Source organism: Barbus barbus (assembly GCF_936440315.1).
Source record: "Barbus barbus genome assembly, chromosome: 23".
Taxonomy (NCBI): domain Eukaryota; kingdom Metazoa; phylum Chordata; class Actinopteri; order Cypriniformes; family Cyprinidae; genus Barbus; species Barbus barbus.
Genome location: NC_136751.1, coordinates 16,554,515 through 16,572,498, shown reverse-complemented (window position 1 = coordinate 16,572,498; position 17,984 = coordinate 16,554,515). Strand labels below are relative to the sequence as shown.

At 36.7% G+C, this 17,984-nt stretch overlaps 1 protein-coding gene across 2 annotated transcripts in view; it reads right to left on the bottom strand.

Annotated features, from left to right (window-relative positions):
- LOC306843175 (FERM domain-containing protein 5) overlaps positions 1 to 17,984 on the bottom strand; it is a 109,468-nt gene that overhangs the window by 13,878 nt on the left and 77,606 nt on the right. The window contains exons 2-11 of one of the 2 annotated variants that reach the window (XM_079374477.1): positions 17,808 to 17,912; positions 16,045 to 16,087; positions 15,625 to 15,665; positions 14,721 to 14,799; positions 11,088 to 11,185; positions 10,230 to 10,353; positions 8,249 to 8,336; positions 7,574 to 7,662; positions 1,385 to 1,448; positions 1,139 to 1,230 (exon numbers count right to left, since the gene is read on the bottom strand). In XM_079374477.1, the coding sequence (XP_079230603.1) occupies positions 1,139 to 1,230; positions 1,385 to 1,448; positions 7,574 to 7,662; positions 8,249 to 8,336; positions 10,230 to 10,353; positions 11,088 to 11,185; positions 14,721 to 14,782 (617 nt within the window). In that variant the 5' untranslated portion in view covers positions 14,783 to 14,799; positions 15,625 to 15,665; positions 16,045 to 16,087; positions 17,808 to 17,912. The remainder of the gene's footprint in view (positions 1 to 1,138; positions 1,231 to 1,384; positions 1,449 to 7,573; positions 7,663 to 8,248; positions 8,337 to 10,229; positions 10,354 to 11,087; positions 11,186 to 14,720; positions 14,800 to 15,624; positions 15,666 to 16,044; positions 16,088 to 17,807; positions 17,913 to 17,984) is intronic. The other variant, XM_079374476.1, reaches the window with a different exon arrangement.

Genomic DNA, 17,984 nt, shown 5'->3' with positions numbered 1-17,984 from the left:
CACAGCAGCATGTTGTGGATGAGCAAATCTCGGTACTTGCTCTGCCTCAGCAGCATAGTAAATCTGTTCCGCCAAGACCAAACACATTAACACCGTTACATTACCATGCTAAAGATATAATGTTGTTAAGTCAGATTTTGTCATATCACCTACCCCACTGACATGCTCAAAATGTTTGGTTTCTAAAGCTTGTACATATTTTCTATCTAACCCTCTTAGTGACTGAAACCTTAGGCTGAGCTTGAGTGTTCTGATTCAGATGGTCTCTGGTGAACATTTGATTCAGGCTTTTAATCACCAGGTGTGGAATCTCCTTCCCCAAAGACGGCCTTTATATGAATCATAAAACCCACTTTTTAATTATCATCTGCCTTCACCTGCCACAAATTCCCCTTCTCTAGGGGACTTTAACTACAGCTACAAATTTCTCTTTGCCCCAGCGGAATGAATTCAGTCAGAGTTGGAATAGCATGTACATTCAGTTTTGATAAGACACCTTGCCAAATCAGTGATTACACCATTCCCTTCACCTAAATTGAGCTTTCCCACACTTCATGATGAGCGCTGAAACAGACTCTCGTTCCAAAGATGTCACCTCAGTCAGCCAAAATCGTTCATCATAAAACAGAGACAAAAGCCAGAGGTGGCTCGCCGTGTTATGAAACTGGGCTCTCCTTTTAGAAACCTGAAACACTGCGGTCTGCCTCGAGCTGCACGTCACTTTAAACACTTCCCATGACGTGGCCAAGGACAGGTACAATCAACCATGACTGAAATGCGCACAGACATCCCTCCAGAAGAGCTAGCAGAACACATCTCTCATTGCTCTCACGGTAAAGGTCATTCTCAACACGTGGCTGTTCCATTAGATGACCCCCACGAGGTAAAAGCAGTAACGCATCTAGATGTAGGTGCCCAGACACTTGCAGAAATGCCTTGCATTATTAGTTATGTCAGCTTATTTACCAGTCTTAAATATCATACTCTGGAGTGACAGTGTTTGCAATTAGGAAGAGCCAAAAAGGGACTAATTATTTCTGGAACTTGTTTATTGTGCAGTTGCCCTTTCAGAAGCATCACACCTGTCTAACCAAACAAATATATTCATCTCGAAGGAAGGAGCAGTGCAAAAACTCACTTGTAGAAGGCTTGATTTTCAACACCGCATTTCCAAAGGTGCTTGCAGGCCTCTGGAGTTGGTGCAAAGTATGTCAAGATGATCTTTTTGTCCTGTGCATAACAAGAAGTCATTAAAGGTGTATTAAATGCGGCACTGTCGTTGAAGGGAATTCAAGTTTCACAGATTGTGTCATAATCATAAGGCAATTTGGTATATTGTAATTATCTTTCACTTCACCAATGTTGGCATATTTAGTGTTCTCACCTCCTTCTGATTTGCATATATATGGAATGTCTTTCCCTCAAACTTAAGTTTGGTCACCTCGTTCCTGTTCAAGTGGAAGAAGAATGGATATATTAAGATATTATAATGTGTATAAATTTAGAATATGTACACACAAATGATACAAAAAGTTAATATTATATGTAGCTCATACATATGTAGTAAACTGTATGTACCTAATTGTATATAAATAAAGAAATAAATGATTATGTATAGAGAGAGACTACATGAATAACACATGAAATTTTTTTATTTTTAATGCAACATCATTGTCCATGTTGTTCTATCTATCTATCTATCTGTCTATGTATGGATGGATGGATGGATCTAAACCTGTTTTATATGTATTATTTGATTTACTAGTGTGGGATTACAAATTTATTAAATGTTTAATTTAGGTTCCAATACAATAGTATATAAACTGAGAAAGTTTAGTAGACTGAATTTTAGCATTTGAAGTATAAATGATAATTACTGAGTTTCCAGCAAGAGATTCCTGCCAGACCGGTTTTCTCCATTGTAAGTTAAATGAGTCATATTACGGAGACTCTCACCTTTTGTCCTTAATGGCTTTTGGAGCCTGAGCCCCAGCCCCAGTCGTTGAATAGTTAGGCTGATTGGATTAGCATTTATACAGTTGAATAGTTATGCTGATTGAATTAGGACTGGTAACACTCTAGAGTCTGGGGCGGGTTCCTAAACCTGTAGGTTCCTAAACCTGTATACTTCATTTACATGCTTTGTTCCGAGTGTATCCACCTCTATGTAAATCCCTCCCCCTTGAAATGTATATAAAACTACAATGTATACTGTTTGAGTCAGACTTGGATGACTACAGCGACTACTGCGAGTTCTCAATAAAGAGTAACTTATCCCAAAGTCTCCTGGTCTCTGCTTTGACGAAGGAAAAAGTTTCCAACACTAGGATTACCTGTAAATGTGTTGAAATAAAGGAATGCATGACAAACTAGTTTAAGGAAACAGAACCTTTCACATCTCTGCCAGGTATGAGACATTGTCCTTATTATTCTTTTGTTTTAATTCAGCCATTATACTGACAATAAAACCTTTACCAAGCTTCAATCCCAATTTAATCCCGCTTCAATTCAATTCAATATGGCTTTATTCGCATGACTGTAAAAAAATACAATATTGCCAAAGCTTGAAATATATATAGAGAAATATAATAACAATGAAAATATCAAAATAATAGAACAAAAACATTATAACAATATAAACTTAAATAAACAGTGTAACAAATAAGAACTTGTGTGAACATTTCATACCACAGTGTTTAACATATAAACACACACAGGCTGAGGGTCACTGTGGTAGACAGAGGTCAGACATAATACATATATTACACACATTACACACGTTCACCTGCTGTCTCTCAGGCTGTGGCACATCCACACGTATCTCGCAGCCAGTGCTGCTGTCTGTCCCTCTCCTAGTATTATCTTTATTTGTTCCTCTTCAGTCATGGCTGTAAAGTTCTTTATGATGTTTGTGAATTTGTTGATGTATATGTCTCTGATTGATTTAAATTGGTAACAGTGAAGTAGGAAGTGTGTCTCTGTCTCGATCTCTCCTGTCTCAGTGAGCACACACTCTTTGCTCTCTGGGTAACCAGCTCTTTCGGTGTCTGCCGGTCTCGATGGCTAGTCTGTGCTCACTGAGCCTGTACTTGGTCAGGATCTGTCTCTGCTTTGTGTCTTTGACACTCTGGAGATATTCTTCTCATTTATATTTTAATTTTATAGTTCGATAGAGTTGTAATATACTTTGTGTTTTGGTTTCTTGATCCCAATGTTCCAGATATATATTTTTAGATTGTTTGATAATTTGATTTATTTTGATGTTTGGGTGAGAAGCAGTGCTGGTCTGAGACTGGTTAGTGTTAGTAGAGTTAGTCAGGTTAGTAAGTCTCAGAACCAGTTAACTGAGTGGACTCTTTTCAGGGTTCAGTTCTTGGGTTCGTAGTGCTTTAAAATGTAGCGATTCTGTGGGACTTGATTTTAGATGCATCCAGAATTTGAGCAATCTTTTTTGTATATTTATAATCAATGGGAAACGGCCTAATTCTGCCCTACATGCATTATTGGGTGTTCTCCTTTGTAATTTTAGAATCATTTTGCAGAATTCTATGTGTAGGGCTTCCGTTGGATGTGTGTCCCATCTAGTGTAGCTCCGATCACTGAGTGGACCCCAAACCTCACTTCCATACAGCGCTATGGGCTGAATTACACTATCAAAGATTTTACACCAAATTGGAAGCGGTATTTCAATATTTTGGAATTTTTTCTTGATTGCGTATAGAGCTCTTCGAGCTTTATCTTTGAGAGCATTCACTGCCATACTGAAACTCCCCGATGCAGTGATGATCAGGCCGAGGTAAGTGTACTGCATCGTGTGTTCTAGGGCGGTGCTGCCTAGACTGAACTGGTATCTGTGTTCCTGACATCTGGGCTTTTTCTGAAAGACCGTAATGTTGGTCTTTTTGAGGTTTACTGCCAGGGCCCAGTTCTGGCAGTAGTTCTCCAGCAGGTCTAGGTGCTTCTGTAGTCCCTGTGGGGTGGATGACAGCAGCACTAGATCATCTGCGTACAGCAAAAGCTTGATGTTTTTGTCTTGTAGAGTGAGTCCAGGGGCTGTAGACTGTTCCAACTGCACCGCTAATTCATGCTAATTCGTATTGCATGTTTGTTGCTTGAATACACTTTGTAAAAGTTTGTAATATAATCCGTCGTGCCAAATAGAATCAAATGCTTTATTTTTTTTAATCGACAAAGCATGCAAATATTTTTCCATGTTTAATCTGTTTTACGTGTTTATTGATTAGGGTGCGTAGGGTGTAAATGTGGTCAGTAGTTCTATAATTAGGAAGAAAGCCAATCTGACTAGGACTCAGGACACTGTGTTCATTAAGGAAGTTTACTATTCTATTGTTTAAAATACTGCTAAATAACTTCCCCAGATTACTGCTCACACAAATGCCTCTGAAATTATTAGGGTCCAATTTGTCTCCACTCTTGTGAATAGGGGTAATACGTCCTTGGCTCCAGATGTCAGGAAAACAGCCTGAACTAAGTACAAGGTTGAATAATATGAGCACAGCTGTCTGAAGCTCAGGTGTGCTGTGTTTCAGTATTTCACCCAGAATGTTGTCAGGGCCACAAGATTTTTTACATTTTTGGCGTTTGAGTTTATCATCAATTCTTCATGTGTAATTGGGAAGTCGAGAGGGTTTTGATTATTTTTAATTATGTTTTCATAAGTTTGCAGACTTTGTTTGATCTGATCTCTCTCTCTCTCTCTCTCGGATACTCTCTCTCTCTCTCGGATACTCTCTCTCTCCGCGTTCGCTTCACTTTTGTCGAGCCTGGTGCCTTATAATCACACAATCCCTGCGTCCCAATGTGCATACTATACACCCTATCTGCCCTAAATAGTATTGAAAATTACTAATATCACATAGAATTTAGGATGGATAGTGTGCACATTGGGACGCAGGCAATGATTTCCTGAATCCGTGCTGCGATGACGGCAAGAAGTTGGGGTCAAACCCTATCAAACGATTAAATTTTCGTTAAAAACATATTAACGCGTTAAAATGTTTAGATTAATCACATGCGTTAACGTGTTAACGATGACAGCCCTAATATATATATGTATATGTGCCCTCGAAAAGTATTGGAACAGTAAAGACAAAATTGCTCTGTTGGCTGTGTAGTAAAGACATTTACAAATATGAGTAAAAGATGAATATGAGACAAAACTACAGAATGTCACATTTTATTATTGGGTGATTCAACACATAGATGTTTTACCATCTAAGAAGTTCAGCACTTTTAGAGTTTCATCCCTCTATCTGATGTGAGCATAAGTATTGGAACAGTTTCCTCACAGGTCTTTCTAAGTGATCAGCTGTGTCCTGTTGCATTAATTCTTCAGATATTAAAAGCAGGAAATGTGTCGTATCAGTTATATCCATTACTTCTGTATTCTGAATCCTGCATTCAATGATGACACACAAACCAGGATGAAGATGAGGGAGCTGACTTTGAGAGAAAAACAAGCAATTTGGATGCTAAAAGAAAAGAGGAAGTCAATTAGAGCTATAGCAAAAACAAAGGGCATGGAGAAATCAAGAGTTTGGAAACCACCAGCAACCAACAACTACCTGATCGGCTGAGAAAACAACAGTAGTTGATGACAGACAAATCATAAAAGCTGTGAAAATGAATCCTAAAAGACGTGTCTCAAAAATCACTAACAACTTCCAGAAAGCTGGGGTGATGCTCTGACAATTTACTGTCCTCAGGAGACTTTGACACAGAATTACAGATGCTACACAGCAAGATGCAAACCTCTGACCAGCACCAAAAATAGAAAGGCAAGATTAGAGTTTGCAAAAAAGCACAAAGGTGAGCCAGAAGAGTTTTGGAACTGTGTTTATGGACCGATGAGACAAAGATGAACCTTTATCTAAATGATGGGAAAGCAAAGATGTGGAGAAAAAAAGGAAACTGCAAATGATCCCAACCATACAGCCTCATCTGTTAAGCATGGTGCAGGTGATGTCATGGCATGGGCATGCATGGCTGCCTCTGGAACAGGCCCTCTCAACTTTACTGATGACTTAATGTATGATGACAGTAGCAGAATAATTTGGAAGGGTACAAAACCATCTTGCCTACCAATATTCAAGAAAATGCCACCAGATTCATTGGGAAGTGCTTAATATTGCATCAGGACAATGACCCAAAACACCCTGCCAGTTCAGTCAAGGAATTTATAAGGGCAAAGAAATGGAAAGTCTTAGATTGCCCAAGTCAATCTCCAGATTTAAATCCGATTGAACATGAATTTCACCAGCTGAAGAGGAGAGTAAAGGCAGAAACTCCCCAAAACAAGCAACAAGTGGAATTGGCTGCATTAAAGGCTGGGAAAAGTATTTCAAAGGATGAGACCAAGAGTCTGGTGATGTCTATGGGTCACAGACTCACTGCTGTGATTGTGCGCAAGGGATCTGCAACTAAATAATAGCTTTTAATCTTTTATATCTGCCTTATGTTCAACTGTCCCAATACTTATGCTCACATCAATGAGTGGGATGAACTCTAAAACTGCTGTTCTTTTTATTTGGTAAAACATTTATGTGTTGAAACGGCTAATAATAAAATGTGACATTCTGTAGTCATTCTCATTTTGTCTTTACTGTTCCAATTCTTATGGAGGGCACTGTGTATATACATATATACATATATATATATATATATATATATATATATATATATATATATATATATATATATATATATATATATATATATATATATATATATATATATATATATATGTATGTATGTATGTATGTATATGTATATGTATATATACACACGCACACACACACACACACTCAATAATACATGCACACACACACACTCAATAATACATGCACACACACACACACACACAAAGATGTCACAGAAGAAAATGACATAATTATGTATTATTCATGGTCTTATTACAAATGTATTAAATCAAACAAATTAGTTGACAAAATGTTTACAAACTGAATTACATGAGCTCATTTTAATTAATGACAATGAACAAGCCATTTTTTTCAGTGTCACGAAAAACTATAAATTGCCATATTCTGTTTTACAAATAAACACATAGATTGCACAACTGCACTCTTTCTTCACTCTTTCTTTACTCTTACTTTAAGTGTGTTTCAAACATACTGCACTACAGATTGAACCACTTATAACAAAACCCTGAGACACTGAAACAAAAACAGGCAGCACAATGGTTCAGTATTTTATGCATTTCTCTTTTCTTTGTATGACCAGACCTCACAGACTTGTTGTGTCCAGATGACTTTAAACATGCCCTCTGGATGGAGAGCTGGTGAAGGATAATTGGACACCTGTCTGCTCTAACGGTTCAGGAAGAGGCAGATGGTCAGGCCCTTTTGGCTGGAAATGTATAATACAACATAATAAAACCAGCTGTGACTTGTATACCCAGAGCTCGTCGCTAGGCGAGAATGACTCATTATTTTCAGCTTCACGATGCATGCGTGTATGCATGTCTGTGTTTACTCAGCCCCGAAGACGTCAATAGAAGTTCAGTAGGGAAAAGAGACAAGTATTAGTCACTCACCACTTGAGGAAATGGACTCTTTTGTTCCCCTGAAGCACGACAAAACCGAACGGGGTGAAAGCGAGGAAAGCCGGGTTACCAGATACATCCTGTGATGAACAACGACAGAGGAGGACCACATCACCTTCATTTCTCAACAAGCAGACACTGAGCAGGAAGACTCAATGATCTTAACAATCAAACCTTCACACTTTTGTTTTGTTTTCAGGGTTGCTTAATCTAATGTTCAGCAGCAAAATGGGCAGTTTTGGGCTTTTACTGTTGAGATTACTGACAATAGATATTTCACAAACTGGAGACAAAAAACGCTCACTGAAAGAACTGAGTTTCTTAGTACACTATTTTAATGGCCTTGGTTCAAGCTGCAATTTCCCTATTCATTTTCCATAAATCTGCAGAATATATACAAAGATGTAAAGAAAACAACAACAGCGAAACATATATCAGTGGTTTTATACATGACAATATATAAAACTACTGACTAAGTTCATGAACTAAATTAAGTCTGTTGCACTGATGGTCAAAAGTTTGTAGTGGTAGGATTTTTAAAGTCTCAAGCTCAACATTCTGACATTATAAAAGGGCACTTGGTTCATAAACGTTTCAGAAACTTCTACACAGTACACAATAGCTTTTGGATGCAAGCTGTAAATGCGTCAGATAGAGTCATCTAACCTTGCACGGATGAGGATCCACACCGTATGTTTCAAGCATTTGTGCTTTCTGCAGGAACTTCAGCTCAGCTGTTTCTGGAGATTGACCTCTGCAAAACAACACATTAAAACAGCATCTGTGTCATTCAATGGTGGAACAACCACAGCAACAGCACAGCAGTCACCAATTACATTTCAGAACTGATACACTGGTGCCATTGTATTGGACTGAATCCACATTCTAGTGGTTTTGTAGTCAACATATCCTGCAAAGTGGAAATTTGCAATAATTTTAAAAAAGGCATCTGAAACAAAATGCCAATTTGAATATGAACAAATGCATCTATTTTGACACTTTACACTTGAATAGAAAGCCAAACCAAACCAGCCAGACGGTTCAAATATCCTCACTCCAGGAAAACTCTTACCAGTTCATGTTTTATTCAGCACTGGCCATTTAACATTCAAGACCTTAAATGTAACAAGACAGCCTGGCTTGTATTTCAATGCAAATCAAAGAAGAAAAGCGACCCTTAACACTGAGAAAGCGATTGCTTACAGACTCAAGGACTGATTTACTGGATCATTTTGGAGCATCACTCTACATTCCCAACATAGTTTCCATAACTGGACAGATGGGCCAGCTCTGGTCATAGAATGGTCACACCACCAGAGGGCAGCAGTAATCATGCTCCTGTTTGGTGGATCATCTAGTTTGGTGTGACCATAAATTCCAAAGTGTAGATGTTACAACGTCTTAGTTTCATGTGCCATCCATATAAGAATAGTCAACTGCTTCTAAAGACAAATTACAATCCTGCAAGTAATTAATAGACTAAAACCAACACTAAACCCATGATTGTTTGGCAGTTTAACAGTTTATCATTCGTTGAGCTATTATAGTTGGACTTGCTCATGTAAACTTGGAAAGAAAGTGCTGCTTGGTCAATGATGGCCTACGGATTTGTGCCATAAAATGACATCAGATCTGACCTACAATACTGAGGTCCAAGTCTTCACACTAATGACACATTGTGTGATCCAGTGTGTAAATTTGAGAGAAATAAACAAAGAGATAAAAAGATCATTTCAGCACCTCAAAAGAGTGCACAAGGTCAACTAAACCATCTTTATGTCTAGTTAACTTGTACATACAGTCTAGCAAAGGACGAAGGCATTAAAACAAAATCAAACTTTGTGGTAAAATTTTACAATAATATGTTAAATATTTATGGTTAAATATGTTAATTTCTACGCACAATACACCTTAAAATATTGGGGTCAGTAATTTTTTTAAATAGATATCAATATGAAAAAAATATCATTGTTTCCACAAAAACAATGATATTTTGGCCGTTTTTAACACTGATAGTAAGTAATGTTTCTTGCACAGCAAGTCAGCATATTAGAATGATTTCTGAAGGATCATGAGACACTGAAGACTAGAGTAATGATGCTGAAAATTCAGCTTTGCCATCACAGGAATGAAATGCTTTTTAAAATATATATCCAAATACAACATTTATTAATTTTAAATATTACTGTTTACCACATTTTTGTAATAAAAGCAGTTTTAGAGAACATGACAAACCTTACAGAAAAATCGAACAGACCCCAAACTTTTGAATGGTAGTGTATATTAATAAATTTTCAACATTTTTAGTTGTTTAAATTGACATTAATGTATTAATTATGAGCATCAATTAATAATGGACAATAGCACATTTATATAAAAAAAAAAAAATGTTTTTCATTGTAGTTCATGACACCCAATGCCTTAATGTTACAAAAATTAAGTGTCACTGAAAACTTGGAAAAAAAAGTCAGAATAAAGACAAGAAAAAATGTTAAATGAAATAACTAAATTATTTACATTAGGACACGCACACCAAGTAAATCTGATAGCAGATAACAGAAATGTACAGAAATATACAAAAAAAGGACATTTCCATAATTCCTGAGCCATACATAAAGAAAAAAGGAGAGGAAAGGTTAACACATACATTAACTCGGTCTTGTGAATCTCTGCAATCCTTCTTTCCAGCTTCTCCGAGTGCTTGGGAAAGAACTGGAACTTGGAGCTGTAGCCCTCTGGATGCTTTCCTGGGTCATAGTCTCCAATCTCAGCTGCAAAGTAGTCATAAAAATCAATCTTTCACCATGCTACCATTCATAGAGTCCAAACTCAGCAGTAAAGCAGACACATAAATCAATCTTTCATCGTTCAACCGTGTTACTCAGACGCATTTTAGTTGACATGTGGGCATGTTAACGTGTTGTCTTAATGAACATCCTCTCTGAGAGGAAGTGTTGGGAGCCATATGTTCTCTTAGTAGGCAGGATGTGGGGTTTTGTGGATTAGCATACAAGTAATAGCATTTTCAATATGCCATTTGCTTCTGCACTCGGTACCCATGAGTCCTGACCAATGCTCTGTGCTCTGAGGTGATGGAACAGTGCATCTTTAATTCAAAAGTGTCATCCAAATCATGCCCCTGACCAACCTGTCAAAGAACATTACTGTGCATCCTACCCTTAGAGCCACTATATTCCCTTCTCATGTGACTGAATCTCAAACATCTCTGTAGACTTGTTGGAACTTCAAGAAAAAAAAAAGTGTACAAAATATGCTGATTTGTGGCTCTACAAATGTTTCTTCTTATTACCAATGTTGAAAACAGTTGTATTGCATAATATTTCTGTGAAAACGATGATACATTTCTGTTCATCAGGACAACTTGAAGAATAGAAGTTTCATCCTTATTGAATAAAATAATCTTACTGATCCCAAACTTCTGAATGGTAGTCATCATGCAGATTTTATATTAGATATTTTAGGGTCACAGTTCATTCTACGTTACCTTGTAAGATGTAAGCTGCCAACATGGCAGCATCAGACGTTTTGCAGAGGAGACGACCGTGGTACAGATCTCTTTTGATCTGCAGGAAGACGAGATACCTGCAACCAGGGTACAGAGTGAAAAAATACCTCATGCATTCCACACTGTAAAAAAAAAAAAGTTCAGCCAACTTAAAATTAAGGCAACTATAGCTTCAGCAGATTTTTGAGTTCTCTCAACTTATTTTTGTAGGAGATTCTCAACTTTTTAAAACAAGTTGAGAAAACTCAAAAATCTGCTGAAGCTGGTTGCCTTCATTTTAAGTTGGCTGAACTTTTTTTTTTTTTTTTTTTACAGTGCATTATCCTTCACATTTGTTTTGGACTATGTAAATAAAATGTTAAATGTTAAGCTATTTGTCTGTAATGATGAGGGTTGATAATGACGGACAAAGAGGTGCAATGTGAAATTTCACAGTAGGAGAAAAAACTGTATGTGGATTCAACTCTCTCTCAAAACATGCTGAATATTTCTCTTTGATTTGATTAAAATGAGCTCTCTGAATGAATTGAGAACAGGATTGTTGTTTTGGGAAGAGACGCCCTAAAGCAGATTGCTGTGTCAAAAGCTGTCAAGTTGGGGAAAAGAGTCTTCAGGAGTCAAAAACACTTCAAAACCCAAACATCTTTGTCCCTGGACCTAACATCTGTCTCACAGCGATATAATGTTATAAACAGATGCTACTTTTTGTAATTATGGATTTAGAGCTCATAGATTAGATTTCAATGGAATGGAAAGAGTAAATTCAAAACATATTTATATACCGTTGCTTTATGTGATGAAAAACTTATTTTTGGCACTGTTATATAAAGACAAGAGCTTCCTCATGCACCAGTGTCACATTTTCTATTCATAAATCAATCCAGTCCCAATCTGGTATTTGGCTCTTCTCACCTTCAGTGCAACAGATGTCCCATGAGTAAAGAGCGACATGCTTGTCTTTAACTTCTCAAAGTAGGCCAGCCCAGCTAGAGCTAATAGCTTTTCACTTAAGAGGCCATAGGAGCTAAAAATGCAATTATGTTCCCTGAATTCTCTCTAGGTGACAGCAGCTAAAATGGCAATTTCTGTAGCCACCAGTCAATTCCTGGCCTACATATCGGCTTCCTTCTTTAGCTGTAACCTGACATTTATGAAAACACACTCTGTGTCAGTGTCATTTGGTTCTGGAGAAGGACAGGCCAAATAAAGGAACAGCTAAAAGGCAAAGTATTGGGCTGAGATGCTTGTCTTTGCTCTGTGGAATATGCACTCTACTCAAGTTATTTTCCAATAATCCACAATCACAGAAACTGGATACATATTACTAACAAGAACATAATAATACTAAATCATCTCATTATAGGGAGATGTTATTACTAAGTGTCATTTTTATGCTTGTAAGTTTAAAATGTAAAGAAAAGGGTAAAACATGATATAAATATTAAATATCACTACAGTACATAAAAAGTATATATTCAAAATTAAATTAAATTTAGAAAAAAAAAATATTTCGTTTGAAGAAACTATAACAATATAATTTAAAACAAAATAGATATCCATTCCTAAAACGATTAGAAATTTGTAATTTTACAACAACAAAAAAGTTGATTTACACTAAAGATTTAAATAAAGACTTCAAAAAGTTGAATATCATATAATTTCAGCTTTATCTGTTGCTGCCTGAGATCCTTAAATGGTATTAATTCACTAAGACATATTTATGAAAATAAGTTTAACGAACTTTTATGCAGTATGATGAAAGATGTTGAAATGTTAAAAATATAGCATATCATTAGCCATCATTTAGACATAATATGACAACTTGCAATGCATGATGTGATGTTAAAGAATGAATGGATCGTGCTGCTTTGCTATGTTGCTAAGATGCAGTTTGGGCATGAGTGACTTGTTTGCCATGGACATTAAGCTAATGACAAATTTGTGCATGGTGTTGAGCAATAATCTCTTCTTAAAACCTGAGAATTTCCATTCACGGAAAAAATCAGCATGGATTTACTGTGGAAATATGAGTGGCAGAAGAAAGCGCAGAGAGACAGAATCACTTTTCTCTCACATATCCCAACAGCTGCGACACCCTTGCTTGAGGTGGATACATTTCTTTCTCCTACAGGGACTATGCCAATTCTTCCATTCACTCCAAATGATGTCCTTTTCTTTCAGATAATCCCTCGATTTCTCAGCCATATCCCTCGCTAGTCTTTCTGCTCCTTCTGTCTACCTGCCTCTCTCTCATCTAATTTCCTGTCTTCAACTCTATGGTCATCCTCTTGTTTCATGTCTCTTTCCAGCTTCTCCTCTCATTTCAGCGTGAGTTATTACTTTGTGTTCCACACAAGCATTTCATTTCACAGTACAGTAAACACTAGCATCTCCCCCTACTCCACACATCAATCTATACCTGAACACACTGCGAAGTGCCCACATGTCAAAGTATTTAATGTCTGCTACTTACAGTATATGCACACACTGTCATTAATGTGACCTCTCATTAGGTTATAAGAAGCATCATAAGTATCATAAGATCTCGTTTCAGGTTGAGTGTGTGAATTTCTGGGTGACCTCATTGCAGACTGATCGAGAGGGGATGAAAGAGGTGGAGAGAGACACTGTGATGCCGGCCAAGACTTTGCTTGCTAGAGGCTAATCATGTATCATTCAGAGGAATCTGTTAGGAGTCACTGACCATACATCTTTCCTTAGCGGTGAGTGAGAAACAGCTTTGAATCTTGAGATTAACAGCAAGATTAGAGTCATATAGGCACTTGTATACATTTAGAGTGTTGTAAAGGGGTCATGAACTGAGAAATCAAAATTCCCTTGATCTTTTGTTTCAGAACTCAAAACTTTCTCATTAGTCTAAAAACAGCTTATACTGAAGCCAATCTGACAAAATGACAGCTTGTGGAATGTACAACTCTATGATGTAATAGTGTGGATAAGCACCACCTCCGCAGAAGATGATCAACGCCTGCTTCTACATCACTGCTTGTTTAGCTCCACCCACCGATTTGAGCATGTAGTGTAAATAACGAGAGAGGCAAACACAGGTCTATGCAGAAAGCTTGGATAGTCCAAATAGTCCACTTAATATGTTCTGACTAATTGTTAGGATATCGGAAAAAAATGTCTATTTTCTGACAGGATCTGGTGTCTGGGGCTGGATGTAGTATTTCTGGCTTAGAGACTTAGATCTAACAATCACAGAGCTTATTTTCTAATAATCCAAAAACCAGTGGAAAAATCTTTTGGATTTTTGGGCAAGGTAATTAGTGTGACATTAATTTATGGGTTGGCCAACAAAAGTACATCATCAATGCAGCACTCTATAGCAAACTGGCCATATTGGGCAAATGAAGCACAATGTTTCAAAGCCAGTATAAAGCAAAGTTGAATGGCTTTCTGGTGCTGCCAAACATCTGTTGCCGTTTGGTTTGTAATGCTTAATCAAAGCAGAGCTTTAGGTCTATGCTTCAAGGAATCCTATCCTTTTATGCGAGAAACTAAGCCAGCTATGTAATCAGGTACCATTTAATCATGTGATTTAGGTACTGAATGCAAAAAGCAGAATCCTTTCACTGTGGCAGCTCATACCTGGTGATCTCCTCCTTTAGAGCAGCAGGATCTGGTGGGTAGAACTTTACCCGCAGACACATGGTGAATGGAGGTTGTGCTGTGGAGAAAATTAACAAGGTTGAGAACCACTGTCTCAATCAGTAAACTTAATCTGATTTAGTACTTGCTGCCTTAATATAATACATATACACACTGTGTACTGTAATGCCTTAATCAAAACATCTTTAAAAACAAGTTTACTTGAGAAGCAAGATTGCATCACACTTTACGCTATTTTGCAATATGTATGAATATGCAATATACTTGTATTCAGAGAATATATCCTGAATTAAGTTTATATTTCTTATCCCACTGACAATTTTTTCCTGGTGTTTAAACATAGATCTAACACAATTTTGAGATGTTTATAATTAAAATAGTTTTATACACAATATTGAGAGGTTCATAACTAAAATATCAGGGAACAATCTGCCAGTGGGATAAGAAAAATAAAATTTAAGATATATTGCACTTTTTATACAGTAATTTGTAACTGTGTTTCAATACTATAATCAAATATTATTTTGGAGAATTAATACTACTGAATTCTCACTGTTTATGCCTTTTAGTTTCAATTGGACCCCAAAGTACAAATTATGCAGGTCAAACAATCCTAAAATCTGCTGCTGCTGAATTTAACATTCAACAACTTTCAACAGACTACAGTTTCACATCTTGTGAAGTCAGATAAAATATGATTAAACAGAGTGCTTGTTTATAATGAAAGTAACTTTCATTCTATTGTTTCATAATTTCAACTGTCTAAGGCTAAGAAATTTTGTTTTTTGTTTTTTACTTTTAAGTAGCAAATACAATTAAATGTGGACATTTTATTTTACTTTTTTAATTTCTCTGTACATTCTACAATTATGTGAAAACAAACCTTATCTTAGGCAGTTTTGCTTCTCAGGTAGATGTATCTTGCTTCAAGGATGGAAAAAACAATCCTTAAGAAAGTTGTTTTTGCAGTAGTTTGTTTGAGATCAGAACCATACAAAGTGAGTGTTGAGTAAAGGCCTGTTCATACCAAAGACAACAGCTATAATCATAACTATAAAACTGTGTGTTGGTCTGGATGCTAATATAAAAGTTTAACACAAGGTTTCCAGACCCACTGCATGTCAGAACAACAACATCACTTCATCAAATGACAGCTCCTATTTGAGATTGCACCATTTCTAAATGTATAGTACCCATGAATCCCATTAGCATGCTTCATTACAGTCACCATAGTGGTGTTGTTTGTAATTTCTCCATTATGGCAGCTACGCACTATAAATAAGATCTGACTGATGATACTTACATTTCATCTGCTTAGAAATTGACTTGGTGTACTCCAACCAGTGCTAAAACAACAGAGGAGAGAGTTTTATTTCCACACTCACACACGTATACTGACAGAGCACATGTACACACATATTACATCTATATTTCATCTAACACATAATTACACAGGAGCAGGTGGTCAGTGTGGGTAGATGTACAGAGATTTGATATCAGTATGAGTGTGAGATGGGGGCAGGGTAGATATATTAATAATTTCATCTATTTTCTTTCTTCTCCGGAGCGAAACATTAGCACATCTTCGACGTCATGCTGAGATTCTATCACTGCTATTGTGTGCAGCATCAGATAAGCCAAATCAGCCAAACTGCACCATTGGATTTGAGAAAAAATATTTGGGTCTTAGTGCCAGTAGGCTAATGTCTAGAAATAGCATCAGGCTAGATTCGATTTCAGATTATAGTGATCTGAAAGCTTTTTGGTCAAAATTTTCCCTGGCACATGATCATATTCTGGACTGTCAGCTAATCTTAGCCATATTTTGCCAACTGGGAACATACTAAAGGGAATTGTGGGCACTCTGTAGACACTAAGGTTGTCCCAGTGTGTCGTCTACCATCAGTTAGATGCCCTCATTATTATTTATGTCACTCAATGCGAAAAGTTCCCAAAGGGGGTCAGTCAAAAGGACAGATATGAAGCGTATGTGTTCCTTACAGGAGCTATACAGAATGTTCATTTAGAATCTTTAAATGTTTTATGTCATTTGAATCTTTTTTTTAATTCAAATTTAAAATATATATTTAAAATTTACAAATATTTACACATTTAATAATTTGTTCGTATAAAATGTATTTTTAACATTTGAAAATGTGTTGTAACCTAAAATATTAGATTATATTAATATTGATGAAATAAACAAATATAACATGAAAAACGTAAACCTAAATTAGAAAAGTAGAAATTAGAAATGTTGCCTTGGCACCTAACGGATATAAAATAAGTTGAAGTACTAAAATTGCTATAACTAAAACTAAAATAAAAAAATATTAGGCTAAAAAGATTTTTTTTATATAAATCTCATGTTTTAACATTTGAAGCAGTGTTGTTATTAGATAATTAGATTAGATTACATAAATTAGATTCATTTCATATTTGCATTTTGGAAGCAAAATGGCAATTCTGTATGTTTACACATACTGATATATTGATTGCATGAAACATGAATGCCATTTTCTTACAGTATAGGGCCACTGGAATGCTAGTCTGTTCCTCATTATAACGTCACTGCACTAAAATTAACATGGAGAACATGCTCTCCTTTTCCTTATTGCAGATAAATAATGACAGATTTTTTTATTTTTGTGTGAACTGGCCCTTTAAAGCAAACTCTATTAATCGGAGCCACATAATGGTCTGAAGGTCTGCCCTCAAATGATTTACAGTTTTCAAACCTGTCCTTCTAGAAGGTTCATTCCATCAATCGTCAGTTCTATCTCTTTCAGTGACACTCCCTGATTACTCCAGAATGACCCTCAAAGTCAGTCTGACTGCTGCAGGATCAATACAAACACAGCCCACCCATAACACCCATTAATTCATCACTTATTAGGCATCACAACCAATAAGCTCTAAGAAATGAAAGGCACTTTGAATATTCTGACAGATGCAGCTTTCTCCTAATAAAAGGCTGTGGACACGAATGCTGAGATGATGAATTGGTGCTCTGCATTACCGTTGACCTTGGACTGTTCGAGGCAAGCCACATGGTGGGACACTCACCCGTTGCTTATCCGGATCGACATATCTAATGCCAAAATAGTCCTTCTCCAGCAGGTTTAGATGGTGGCAAATGAGGTCAAACAAATACTGGCCTTTGGCATCCCTCTGAAAGACAAACGAGAAGAACAAATGATCAATAGGGCACAAGTTTATTATTCGTTTGGGTACGTTGTTTAT